Source organism: Venturia canescens, chromosome 2 (assembly GCF_019457755.1).
Source record: "Venturia canescens isolate UGA chromosome 2, ASM1945775v1, whole genome shotgun sequence".
NCBI classification, from domain to species: domain Eukaryota; kingdom Metazoa; phylum Arthropoda; class Insecta; order Hymenoptera; family Ichneumonidae; genus Venturia; species Venturia canescens.
Window position 1 is genome coordinate 7,816,204 of NC_057422.1, and position 13,467 is coordinate 7,829,670.

General features: G+C 41.4%; 3 protein-coding genes across 3 annotated transcripts; all 3 read left to right on the forward strand.

Annotated features, from left to right (window-relative positions):
• Positions 1 to 2,098: 2,098 nt before the first annotated feature.
• LOC122406424 (odorant receptor 85b-like) lies at positions 2,099 to 4,942 on the forward strand. The gene is made up of 9 exons (XM_043411867.1): positions 2,099 to 2,255; positions 2,404 to 2,520; positions 2,688 to 3,053; positions 3,144 to 3,549; positions 3,620 to 3,691; positions 3,791 to 3,902; positions 3,977 to 4,084; positions 4,553 to 4,744; positions 4,833 to 4,942. Exons 3-9 carry the CDS (start codon positions 2,690 to 2,692, stop codon positions 4,890 to 4,892), a joined length of 1,314 nt encoding a protein of 437 aa, XP_043267802.1. The 5' UTR covers positions 2,099 to 2,255; positions 2,404 to 2,520; positions 2,688 to 2,689; the 3' UTR covers positions 4,893 to 4,942.
• Positions 4,943 to 8,991: 4,049 nt separating this feature from the next.
• LOC122406431 (uncharacterized) lies at positions 8,992 to 10,111 on the forward strand. Its single transcript, XM_043411877.1, has 2 exons — positions 8,992 to 9,833; positions 9,946 to 10,111. Exons 1-2 carry the CDS (start codon positions 9,167 to 9,169, stop codon positions 9,957 to 9,959), a joined length of 681 nt encoding a protein of 226 aa, XP_043267812.1. The 5' UTR covers positions 8,992 to 9,166; the 3' UTR covers positions 9,960 to 10,111.
• Positions 10,112 to 10,383: 272 nt separating this feature from the next.
• Positions 10,384 to 13,466, forward strand: EloB (elongin B). Its single transcript, XM_043411883.1, has 3 exons — positions 10,384 to 10,574; positions 10,689 to 10,782; positions 11,522 to 13,466. The coding sequence occupies exons 1-3, from the start codon at positions 10,572 to 10,574 to the stop codon at positions 11,776 to 11,778; spliced, it is 354 nt and encodes a 117-aa protein (XP_043267818.1). The 5' UTR covers positions 10,384 to 10,571; the 3' UTR covers positions 11,779 to 13,466.
• The last annotated feature ends 1 nt before the right edge of the window (position 13,467 follows it).

A 13,467-nucleotide genomic window follows, 5' to 3' on the forward strand; every position in this document is an offset into this window, starting at 1 on the left:
CTATCTACGCTACTGATTGAGCTTCTGCTTCCGGCAGAGTGACTTTCCTCACGGAACGACGATTTCGAGCGTCCCGCTGATCCCATTGAGACCGGAACTAGAATTGGATAATCCGCGATGAGGCGCAAGAAAAAAGGGAGGACGGTGCACAGTGGGATGGGCTTGGCCCGGGCTAATAGCCATCAATCATTGCCGAATTTTGGCAACGAGTCGGACAACGCGGGCGGCAGGGCACTATCACCAAAGTAGAGTTCTCCGGGTCCACCGCACGCTCGGAGTTTCACCCGCGGCCGGGACGAGAAGAGGGGCACAAAGGGGAAAGTCGACGAAAGCAACGAGCCAGGGGAGAGGGGAAACACTTTCGTTGCTCTCTCTCTCTCTCTCTCGCTCTCCCGAAACTTTCGCTACCCACGTTTGTGTGTCTATTCTGTATCCGCGTTTATATATACGCCCAAAAACGTTCGGGCTTCGCCATGGCACTCGGGCTTTCGGCAACTCGGAGAGGCCGCCTGCGTGTATCTTCGTCCATGTGAACGCACACGGCGCCACCTCACCGCGGCTTGGCACCTCTTGCTCTCAAACGAGCAGGTTCGAAAAGGTCGAGTGCAATTTTTGAGGGCAAATTTTTTCGACGCGTCATTGAAATTCGCTCGTGATGTTCCGCCCTCAAATAACGCGAAACAAGTCGAAAATAAGTGCACTTCTCATTTTGACAATGCGATTGTCGATTTTGAGCAGTGGGAAAAAACCAATTTTGTCAGATCCGGGACCCAGAAGCATCGAAGACACCGCGCGCTGACAGGACCGGAAATCCATGAGTTCGAGTCATCGCTGGGCACGAAATCAAGTGCTTTCTCTGCTCGTTTCGGTCTCGTTTTACCGAGCATTTTGTGACGGAGACGAATTTGTAATTAATTCGTAGAAAATTAACAAATTAGAAGTGTCAAAATGCGAAATTCACTCTTCCGGACAACTCGATTCCGCTCGGTCTCCCAAAAACCGTTAAATCCGATGACTGGGGCTGATCCGGTTACGCGGGGTTCGAACGTCGGCGCTCTGACTTCGCTGCAGCAAGAAATAACCTTTTCCTGAAGTAGATTGTAAGTAGAAAACTCCGAGCCTGTCAGACGACTGTCTCGAGTATCCCACCAATGAATTCTGAGCCGGCCACCACGTAAAAATATTCACTGAAAATATCGCGACACTCACTTGGAGAGGAACGCGTCATTTGTCCCGGAAGTCAGAGGACTACGAGACACTTTAATGGGGGCACGAACATGTCGATGAATCAATTATTCAAGCAATTCTAAAGTGCAGTTTGTAGTACCAGAAATGGAAACACTTGAAACACTTGGATGAATAAAGAATGAGTCGTTCTCCGTTGAGAGCCGGAAAACGTGGGAAATTTCTGCATCGAATATGATCAGCTGACGGGATGTTTCTCGCGAGTGTCTCACTGACAAAATCGCCTGAACGTCGATTCATGTTTTATGGACTTTACAGCCGTCGAAGACACTCAAAACTCTGCTCGAGTCCTCCCCGCTCGAGAACAAATGTCACTTTCAGAAGATTAATTAGAGGCCATGGAGTGATTTCAATTTCATCGATTCATTCTCTTGAGAAGAAATTTATTCTCAGCTGAGAGAATATCGAATTAAATGAATAGAGAGTGTCACGCCGACGGGGAATTGAGCTCTGAATAATTGATTATTCCGAAGCCTATAGATTTTCACGAGGGCTACTCGGAACCTCCGGAACAAGGAGTGGGAGTCAGTTCGTCTTCGATCCTCGTGAACTTCGATTCTCCAAGTTTGCTTACCGTTCCTATCTCACTGATTCTTCATTCCGGAACTCGTTCCGACACTCGACGCTTTTCAAACCTCGAGCTGTCACCATTTCCTTCATTATTTCAGTTTCCTAAATTTCGGTTAAAACTTTCGGGAGAATAAAATAATTGGATTTCCGAAAAATCGGAAAACAATTTGCCAAATTTTTGGTCCACGCTTCATCAGGCAATCGACGATGATGGAGGACGGAAAAATTTGAGGCTTTTTTTACTCTCGCCATAGAATCCTCCTAGCGCCACGTTCCGTTCTTTCTCAAGTTTGTCAAGAACCAATTTTTTTCAACTTCAACCCAAACGATAGTTGTCGGAGGAAATTCCTTTGTTCCCTCCCTTTTCTCTCCGTCGCTCTTTCCGCCTCGCTTCTCCATCCGCACCGAACACGAGGTTCGAGCCTGGTGTACATGTGCAAGTAAGTGAATTCCTCGCTGTATGACGCAACGCACGTAATTGTCGAGAGTACACTAAACAGGGGAATATGCGAGGAAGGAGTCGGCTCTGCGTGTACCGCGAGAGTACACGTACAGGACACTTGTTTTCTCTTCTTTCTTTTTTGTAAGATGCTCCGGGAGGAGGGCGATCGCGTACGTGCGAGAAAGCCACGAATACTCGGCTCGGTTAGGAGGTGCAGAATAAGTTCGTGATCCTCCTCAGAGCTCCTGTTACGCTTCCCACGTGTTAAGTATATATTTCGAAGGAACTTTTTGTCGAGCAGACATTTCGACGAGTCTTTGGATTTTCGTACGATTTCTAAGCGTCCATAAATTCATTAATTCGATAAATTATTCCTCGAGCTTGCGAGCATAACGAACGGAATGAAAATTGTTTTTTTCCGGAACACCAGAGATGACGTCGACCGTGGAGGCGCCAGCTTTCGAAATCTACTCCGGAGATTTACTGAATTTCATGAGATATTGCAAAATTTGGAAAGCGGATAAATTTTCAGCGATAAAAAACGCCTTGGTTAGACTGACCGTCGGAATATTGCTGGCCTCGGACGTTGCGATCATCGTCACCACTCTGATCGACTTCAAAAACGCGAGTAACGACCTCACCAGTTTCGCCGCTTACGTTGGCCCTCTCTGTCTCCAATGCATCGGACTCATGAAGTGGAGCTATTGCATCTGGAAAGTAAATGAGATCGCTCAGCTCGTCGGAATCCTCAAGAGATGCCACTATTTCGCTTTGAAGATCAACGAGAACGATTCAGGCAGGTGAATCGGGCTCGAAAACTATGTCGCGTTCGAAATAGCTCGAAAAAGCGATTTTCTCTCATCTTCTCCGTAACCTTCGATCTTAGGTTGGAAAAAGTACAAACGAGAAATGAGAAGCACGCGTTTACACTATTTGACGTTTCTTTACGGATGGTTGTGGCTGTGCGTTTACGGTGTTCTGCACTGGTGCTCAAATCCCATAATTCTTGAGATGAAGGAGTCGGGTTTCGGGGGAAAAGGGTTGATGGACGAGGATAATTCAACGGGAACGAGAGCGCGCTACCTTCCTTATTTGGGATGGCGACCTTGGGACGTGAGCGACAACACGGGCTACTTCTGCCTGTTTTTCGTGCAATTCATTGGGGGGCTGAGCTCGGCGCTAGGATCGATAACTTACGACGTCTTCTACATCGCGTCGCTGATGATGATTTGTGCGCATTTGCGATACTTGAACGATTCGCTGACAGATGTCAAAACCGAAGGGAGCTTGAGGTACGCTTTCGTGCCCCGAATTTCAGTGGCTTCGATACGCTCGTACGGCTCACTTTTTCTTTCGATTCAGATCAAATGTGGGGAATCTGAAGTTTGAACTGAAATTGAAAAACTGCGTGGATCATCACAACGAAATCTTGACGTGAGTGGAACGACCCCCGAAAATTGCTAACCTCGTGAAACGATGGAGAAAAGTGGCTGGGAAGAATTCGCTCACCGGTCAATTGTCATTTTCGTGCAGATTTCTAGACGCCTTGGAAATTCTAGCGAGTCCAGCCATGTTCGTACAATGCTTCGAAAATATCATCGTTCTCTGTCTCGTCTCACTCGAAGCATCGACGGTTCAAGTTAATGTAAAGATATTCGACACGTTGTTCAGCAGATATTCAACGTTTGTTACGAACGATTTATTATTAATGATCAACAGACGAGTCTCAAGACAATCATGAAGCTGTGGAGCATGCTCGAGTATTTTCTCAGTGTCATTGCCCAGCTCTTCGTCTACTGTTACTACGCGACTGAAATTCGGACTCTGGTTGGTCACATTTTTCGTATCGCATCCGCTCCGAACTCCTGTCAACTATTTATTCGAACGCAAACGCTAATTCGCGATCGAAAACGAACTCAGCACTTATTTTGCCGTTAAATCTTATCCGTATGCGCCCGATACTGACGCGCAGTTGTAGACGGTTCTCTCGGTTTTTAAATTACCAAGAAAACGGTATGCGGTGAAGTCGCGTGTGACGAAGATGCGACGAGAAAGATCTACGAGTTTTTGTTAACTTGACACAAATTTTGTCGGTGCAAGCACATTTTCGGGTTGAAATGAATACCGCTCGCTGGTAGTACGAAATCGCTGATCCAACAACAATTTTTTTTTGTCCGATTCATCGATGAATTCTCCTTTCCGAGTCTCTGGAAAATTAGAGTCGTTTTCGACCGTGTCACAAAAGATTGACCGTGAGTGTTTGCAACACTTTTGAAAAATGCTCAATTTCTCCAGGGACTGCAGATCGCAGACTCGGTCTACCTGTCTGACTGGGAACAAGTGACCTGCAGTAACACGGAATGGGACGATGACCGTCCGACATGGAGGATTCATTATTTCATCCAAATGTTCATGCTGCGCTCTCAGAAAGCAATTATTCTCACTGGTGGTCCGTTTTACGTTTTGTCCTTGGAGACCTTCAAGTCCGTGAGTCAATTTTGTTAATCGCACAAAATTACTGTTTTTTTTTGACAAAATCGAATCGTGTTACTGCACTCTTAATAACGGTTTTCAGATCGTCGGGCTCGCAATGTCGAACTCAGTGATCCTCCGTCAAGTTGTTGAACGCGGTTGACGAAAACGCGCTCTCAACGACGCGAAAAAACCACGAACACGAATAGCCCCTTTTTTATGTCGATTAAAAAGATATTTTACGTTCGACTCAATTCTGCGTTTTTCTTCGACTTCTAACCCTCTCGCTAAATCACCTTCGTTCATTATCAACTTTCTATGTGATCCTACGTCGGAGAAGTTATAATTAATTCGAAAAAATAGCTTCGACAATACAGATAATGTCATCAATTACTAATACAATTTATTCATTAAAAATTCAAGTAAAATTAAATTTTTTTCTCACAATTGGACAAATTTGACAAATTATTAAAATCGATATTTCGTTAGAAAAAAAATGACTGAAATTTATCATTGTGCGGCATTTCTAGCACCCTCACTTACGTTTTTCGTCCGAATTTTCTTGACGGTTGAAATTTATGCGTCGTAGGTGACTTCGAAATTCATATTCGTCTAGCAGTAGCCTCGTCGTCGATATTTAACATTTCGAATAATTTTCACACGGGGGGTTCGAGAGAAAAGAAGAGTGCCAAATGGATTTTTTCGCCGTCATAAACTTGGTGGACGCGAGCATCGTATTTCTATCGAAGTATATATTTTTGTTTGGGAGCGCTCGTACGGTTGAAACGAGAAGGACCTAACTCAGAACCATGCTATCCCGATACATTGTCGACGATCCGCAGATGACTCGCGCAGTCGTCGCGCGCTTGCCCACCAACAACTCCCGACACGATCACTTTTCGCTTCTTGCTTCCTTTCCCCATGCTGCCTTCCCTGCACAAACCGTACGTATAGATTGCGTCGAGGATTTCAGTCAAGAGTGTGCGGCGTGACCAGGCAGTCGCACTAGCTGTCTGCTGGGAGGCGCCTCGAAAGTGATGAGCACAAAGAAAACAATTCGTCTTTCCATAGTACGTCCGAAAACAGACAACAAAAGCGACGGAGTCTTTGGATTCCGAGAAACAACAAAGCCTGAGCGCTTGAGAGCCGAGCCATGATTCGTTGGCGACTCGTGTGGAGGGGGGAGTAAACAAGCCGAAAGTAAATACTGTAAACCGTGCGTATTAACGTATTGCAATAATCGCGACTCAACGTTACTATTCGATATTATTCGAGGAACGATGTTTCATTCCGGGGCCCGAACAAGAGCGTAAGCGAAAATGGATCTAGCGATTGACCAAAATCCTTCCGTTCGTGCCAATGACCGAATAAATCATTTTATTCTACTTCAAATAAATTCTACTTCGTCCAATTTTTCCACAATTCTCAGTATCCGGTAGAAAGAAAAATGATGAGAAAATCAACAAGTGCGCAATATGAGCCGAGGAATAAAAGCCCGATAAGCTATCGGCATTCGTCGTTTTTTTCCGAGGCCTCAGTTTGTTCAAACACGACTCGGCTCCCGGGAGAAAAGAGCAACGTCGCGGGACGGCCGTTGGGGGGGGGGGGGGGGGAGTGCAACGTTATCTGCGTAACCCTCGAACTGGCGTGACTAAAAGTGGTGGGGCAAGCCGGTTTGAAGGTGACTGCCAAAGGGAGAGGGAAAAGAGGACAAGAACGAGGGAGGCAACGATAGGAAGCAATGAAATCGTGCTCCATCCACCTACAACCGTATAAGGAGCCCGCGCATATAGCAGGAGAGCATGCTAAGCAGAAGGAGAGCGCGAAAGCTCCGTCGACTTTATGCTCTCTTATCACATCGACCACGTGTTCCGATGAGGCATTTCAGTCCCTCGTGAACGAACGAATAAAAAATATGGACGGAGGAATATATATATGTATAGAGTTTTCGTTTAAGTGAAGACCCCTCGATGCGAGGAGAAATCGTTCGACAACTTGCATCGGTGTCATGAGCTCCTGATACCCAAAAGTCCCTATTAGAATGCACGTGGTATCCGCAACTAAACGTTTGCTTGAGACAAGCCAATCTCTTCTTCGAATTCATACACGTCCATTTTGCAGATGAATTTATGACGATATGAAGGAGCTTTCGATGTTCATTCAATTGAAATATTTCAATAAATTTTCTTTTTAAACGAAAAATATTGTAAATCCGAAAATTCGGAAAAAATGTTGGTCAAGGGTTCTTACGATTTCTCCACATGTCAGGAAAAATAGTCGAATAATTATTCACATTTTTGCTTCCCCCATTTTTTTCATCGCGGTCGATAATTTCATGCGACAACACGGTTCTTGTCTCTTGATAGTCCAAAATTTGGTACTCGACAATGCCACATGAGATTTAACCTCCTCGTTGTTATTGTATTCGGTATTATTATTGTTATGATTATATTGCTATGTGAAGCATCGAAAGAGGAAAAACGACTTTCGTCTCGAACATGCTTACCTGGTTAAGAATCCGCGAAATGCGGAGTCCTTGTGGAGGCGTCGACGCGGATCACGTGTCGACGCAGGGCTGCTCGCTCTGGAAGACGACGACGACGGCGGCGTCGACGATGACTCCGAGGAGGCCGGCGGGAAACAGCCATAGAATGTGTTGAATCGTTAGAGGGGGTGTTGCAAGTTTCTAATCGAAGCGATTGTCTCGTGAAAGATTCCCTCTCGGAACGACTTGCATCCTTTTTTCTTCAGTCCTCAAATACGCCCCTCTGATTCTCATCACGCAACATAGACATTTGTTGATACTATGAAATTATGTACGTGTGTATATATCGCATTAATGTATATAAACATATGTTTGACACTCGCCCAAGACTCCTCACCTGCCCATCAAAAGACGTAAAGTCATCCACATTGGCTAACCAAGTATCAGGCGTCAATACGAATGAGGAAGCGAACCGACTCGATCGTGCCTTGAAAATTTCGACGCGTTCACCTCCTCGCTCTCTTGGTTTCCTGATCAAACCTTGGCGAAATGTGGACGCCTTTCGGACACGGCTTTTCTCGGGACCACTCGGGACCTGTACTATTCGTAAATGGTCCGAGAATAATAAACCTATGCGGGAAGAAGCAATACGAAATTCTCTGTTGAAAATATTTGTTGTGTGTTATTGGAAAAGTGCTTGGACCAACAAACGAAGCGCCACCGCGAAGGATCAGGAGCTATCGGAACGAACTTCCCGGCGATTCACTTACCGACGAATGGAAATGGGGAGCGGGTCACAAACGAACCCATAGGTGGCGCTCACGTTCTGTTACTGTAGCGTGGAGGGTACTAAGGTGAAGGATAAAAAACCACGAGACAGGAAATACTTGCTATATATATTTATTCTGTCATTATTAATATGGAAATCGCCAGAAGGCAAGAAAGGAAGAAAAAGGTGGTTGGTGCGCGCCAAAACCCCACGCTAACTCCCTGCCACAGCTGTAGCGGCTAGGAAAGGCGAGAAACTCCTCGTGACGAAATAATGTCTTAGTTCTCCGCACTGCCGTGGCGGCGTGAGCGATGCCACCGCCTCGCGCGAGCCTGTGTCCCCACATTACCAACTGTTTATTTTTTTTTTTTTTTTAATTCTGTCTCAAAATAATAAACGTGTGATACTCAGTTTTTGATCCTTTTTGTTTGTGTTCTTCGTATTTATGGTTCTAGAACATCGAAAATGGTTATTGTTACTTTTTTTTATTTAAAAACGTATTGTCCACACACGTGTTGTTGGCCATTTGAAGATATCAAACAATACACGATATACAGCGCTATATGTACTGTTCCCGAGAGTTGCTGATCACGAATGTAAAAAAGTTCTCCGCTGAAAGGGATTAGTCACCAAAAACCAGAATTCAACCCAAAAGCTACATTGTATCTTGAAAAATTTGTGCTGTTCGAAGAATAAAAATCAATATGCCGAACGTGTTATTGAATAGATTTGTGTGTTTTGATATATCAAACGGAATACCGTTGAAAGCTGTACCGTTGCCTGGAATTGTTTTCATACGTAAAAAAATTACTTTTCTACACCGAGGTCACGAATAAAACAAGGCGAATTCAATGTATGCGGTGTATTATGAGGAAATAGAAAAACGAATATCTTGATCGCACGTGTCCTTGAATTAGTGGTTTCAATGATATCGAACGGAATATCGTCCGAAGCTGATTGTTGTTGAGCATTGTTTTCATATGCGAAGGAGTAATGTGTTCATTGGTTGGAAAATATCAGTCACGAAAAATTCGTATGCGCTCGAACTCATACTTACTTATAGTTAACGAAATGCGGCTACACCGCAGCACAGAAAAATAAAATCTTCAACATAAATTTGGATAAGTTGAATCTCGTTACGACTCGACGAAATAAATCTCACTAAAAGCAACTCGCATTCGTGATGGAGTTTGAAACAAGTGACAATAAACTGACTACTGAGGACGTCGCAGCAGTGTATTATTTGACGACATCGGTCGACACTACGGAGGATAAAGATTTTCTAAAGCTGTCAGCAAAATACGAAGAGGAAATATTTAACGTTTGGATCAAGCCCTCGAAGCCGCGTAGTAAACTGGAGTCATCAGCGTCATGGCCCAGATTTAAATTTCGTAAATTGGATTTTGCTGTCGATGGCGTTAAACAATCGTCTGTCTCGTTAAATATTGCTCTGTCAATGTTTCGCGAATTTCTCACGATCGTACCGAAGAAAGTTTTGCTCGTTACCCATGCCCCAGAAATTGAATTTACGCTTTTATCTCAAGCCATTAAAAAAGTAAATATGACGAATACGTTCCAGAAGGTTATTGTCGGTTTTTCAAATACTGTCCCACTTTTCCGACAAATCATATCGAATCGGACAAATTTTGGGGGGGTGACACTACCGAATCTATATACAACTTTGCTGAAGAAAGAATACGTGCATCAGTGGCCCGAAGCAGCGTATGCTTTAAATTGTCTGGAAGAGCTTGTTTCCACCCATTTATCCGCATCTAAGCTTATTGACAGTCGTGTTTTGCTCGCCCTTTCACCAGAATCTTCAACTCCGTTATCTGCTGAGGAAGAAACAGGTAAGTTTCATTTTCAATGACTATAATAATCATTGTCCGAAAAGGCGAAAAATAAAAACAGCATTTTACGGTTGAATGGAACATTACAAAATATTGTATTTTTTCCCCATAGAGAATCCAGAGTAACCAATTTTGACGATAAAGCTGATTCGAACGACTCTCGATGAAACGATCCTATCCGCATGAACGAATCAAAATTCGGAATAATTTGAAAAATGATGTGCTAACATCCAAAAATATCAAAAATTTTAATAAAACATTTTATTGATTCTCGTTAATTTTTTTTTTATTTTGCTTTGAATATATTTTTATGTTGTACTTCGTTAAACACATAATTTTTTTTTTTTTTCGTATCGTGTTGTGCGAATTTAACTCATACAAAACGGTTAAGATTTGTTTTCTACAATATCAACGTGAATCGGGCGTATACGGCGCCGCGTCCGAGCTTCCGAAGTAGGTCGAATGGCAGCACCGTAAGTCGAAAAAAACAGTCGTGAACTCTGCCAACTCTGCACTATACAATATACATTATACATTGCCCATCGCCGCGGTGCGGACAACTAACAACTAACAACTAGTTCGTAGTTCGACGTCTGTCTGATATAACTGACAGGCGCTGAAGCTGTCTCATTTTAACCTTTTACTGCCTTTCACGGAACCCGAGAACATTCGTATAAACATTGTAATATCAAACTTTTATGTTACAATCGTTTATCAACTACCTTTAACAGCGAGAAAATGGTGAGCATTGATTCCAAATCTATAGTTTTTTACAGTTTGGTTAATTCATTGACCGCAATTTACTCAACCAAATATGACTTAACCTAAATCACCATCTTTGTTGAAACACGTCAGGATGTCTTTCTTATGATCAGGCGAAAGAAAATGACCATTTTTACCGATGCTAAAGATGACACGACAGTTTTGGAGCTGAAAAAAATAATTGAAGGTAAGTTTGAGCCCTGGCTACATGAAAAATTGTGATTTTGCATCAAGTGCAATAAAAAATTTATTGAAGAATTGGAGATCGAAGATGATTCCGACGCAATTAATTTCAATCGCTTGTTCGTTTGGTTTTTTTTTTTAATTTGAAACTATAAAGTGTAAGCTACGATTTTACAAAAACTTCACCTTTCAAAGGGAAAAATGCTTCTCAAGAATAGAATATCTTTTTTGTATAGTTCAAGCACTTGGATATCATTTGATATACGGGAAATAATATATTACGTACCTAGGGACAGAAAGTAGACTACTTCAAACCACGGGCAGAATTGTCACCCGAGCCGAAGGCAAGGGTGACAAGCACACGGTTTGAGGTAGTCTCATTTTACTCCTGTAGAGTGTATACTATTTTTCATCACACATGCACCAAAAGTTCAACTTTACGAAATCGGAAGGTTGAATTTTTCACTATCGACATTCAAACGGCTGCCATTTTTTTTTAATTTCAACGTTTTCTCAACTGGCCATGACAGAACTTTTTTTAAATTTCTGAGTAAAATTTTTATTATCTGTATTACAATGACATTTCGTAGGTTAAAATTCATTCACAATTGTTAAGACTATTAGTTTTAAATAACCAAAAACATCTAGAAGACTAGAAAAACTTATTTACAAAACAAAATGGATAACATTTTACTCTCCTCTTACTAAACTAAAATGAAGCTCCAAAAAAATTTTTTTTCCAGGCATCTTGAAAATCCCCCCACAAAATCAAGAGCTCTACAACAAAGATGACACACTAATGTTGGACAGCAGATATTTAACAGATTATGGATTAAATTCCATGACGGCCAAAGCTCAGTCGCCGGCTTTAATAGGTTTGGCAATTCGTCAGGAAAATGGTTACTTAGAGCCTCTAGAACTGACGCCGTTCTCTCTACCGCCGGATCTCCCTGATGTTATGAAATCTCAAGAAGCTAATGGGCAAGAACAATCCCCTTGAACACAAACGCTCTTGTATAAAACTCGTGTCTCGACGTCAAGATCCATAGCAAACGATGGGAAAAAAGCAGCGACAAAAGCAATAAAAAAAGCACAATAGACATTTTCTTACGTCGCGACTTCACATACGTCCTAAAAACAACGGAAGAAAAAATCGAATAATAACAAGACGTATTTTTCTCATTCTCCGTATGAAAACAAAAAAATGTGAGACAAGCACCTATTGACGATTTTTTTCCGATCGATGATCGAAACGCTTGAATTGAACGAATACATTCACGCTTGAATTGAAACGGATTATTTAAAATGAAATAATTTGAAAAAAAAAAACAAACTCATGTTCCAACGGGGAACATCCATGTGAACTTTTTTTTCTTGCTAATAAAAAAAAACTACTTTATTGAGATGACCAGCGAATGAAATAATTTTTAGTTATTTATATTTTTCTTCTATTTACTTTTCATTTTTTATTCAATCGAGATGGCCCTGATGTTTTTCAAAGTTTCATTAGAGAACCGTGAGAGCTTTATGTCCTTTAAATGTGAAAAAAAATATTTTTCAAGAATTTAGCCAAACTCATGATGCTGTTTTTAAATATCTCACCCAGAACAAAATAATGTGCATGGAACTTATCGGTTTGTGATTCTATCAAAAAATGTTTAAAAAAGCGTTAGTATTCTTACCACGAAAATTTGATGTTTACGAATACAATATTGTTATGTTTCACCTATTAAACTGTGAACCTTAATAAGCTTTCAACTTTAATTTTAAATCTTTGGGAAAGAACGAATTCAGATCTCCATTATTTTTATGAATTTTTCGTCGATCTCCCACTTCCGTGAGATCGTTTGTCATAGAATGAATATATTTGCCTAAAGTAATAAAAAACTGCAATCAACACTAACTAGTACGGAAATAAAAAATAAAACAGTTTCTTTTTCGAAATCGTTGCTTAAAGTCTTACACTACTAAACATTTGTTTCTTTTTCGTTCAAGTTTCGTGTCTTTTTTCAATGAATTTGTTTCTCATTGACCAACGGTAAACGTAATTATATTCTCATATAAATGCTGGATAAATACCATTATTTTCTACGATTGGAGTGAATGACAGTTCGCCCGGAAGGGTCCCCGAGTAAATCAGTGATTCTCTGGGATTAAAGCCTCCATGATAATGATGGGGATTAAATAGTCCATTTAATGAAATTGAATTTAATACTTGGAAGTTTTTTCATACAAACCATACTTTGTTTTTATATTTAGCCAAGAGTAAATGCAAATAGATTTTGTCGCCAAAAAAATGTTTACTTTTTTGCAGTCGCTTATCGAAGCGTGATGATGCTGTGATTTTTATCAATAGGTTTTGACAACGTCAAATTCATTCAAAATTTTAACATGTGAGTTAAAATTTTTGTTTGTGCCTCCAATTAAAAAATTGCTTGAACTGATTTAGCTTGGCTACGCTGATGACTGAATACCTACTCCGTGAGATCCCCACACCCCAAATAAATTGTTTTTTTTTTTTTTTTTTTTCATTAATTTTGAATAATTGTCAATTGTAACAATTATTTGCGAGTTGTAGTTGCTTCGAATGGGATCTATCAACTCAGAATGAAAAGGAGCAAATTAATGCAAATTTTGTACACATATGTAGATCCATAAGTTCAATAAATATTAATAATCAAAGCTCAAT

Excerpts from the sequence above, each read along its gene's own strand:
- LOC122406431 (XM_043411877.1), top strand. The coding sequence starts at position 9,167 with ATGGAGTTTGAAACAAGTGACAATAAACTGACTACTGAGGACGTCGCA.
- EloB (XM_043411883.1), top strand. Across the intron at positions 10,783-11,521 it reads GCTGAAAAAAATAATTGAAG|GCATCTTGAAAATCCCCCCA; the intron begins GTAAGTTTGAGC and ends TTTTTTTTCCAG.
- LOC122406424 (XM_043411867.1), top strand. The coding sequence starts at position 2,690 with ATGACGTCGACCGTGGAGGCGCCAGCTTTCGAAATCTACTCCGGAGAT. Across the intron at positions 3,054-3,143 it reads GATCAACGAGAACGATTCAG|GTTGGAAAAAGTACAAACGA; the intron begins GCAGGTGAATCG and ends CTTCGATCTTAG. Across the intron at positions 3,550-3,619 it reads AAAACCGAAGGGAGCTTGAG|ATCAAATGTGGGGAATCTGA; the intron begins GTACGCTTTCGT and ends CTTTCGATTCAG.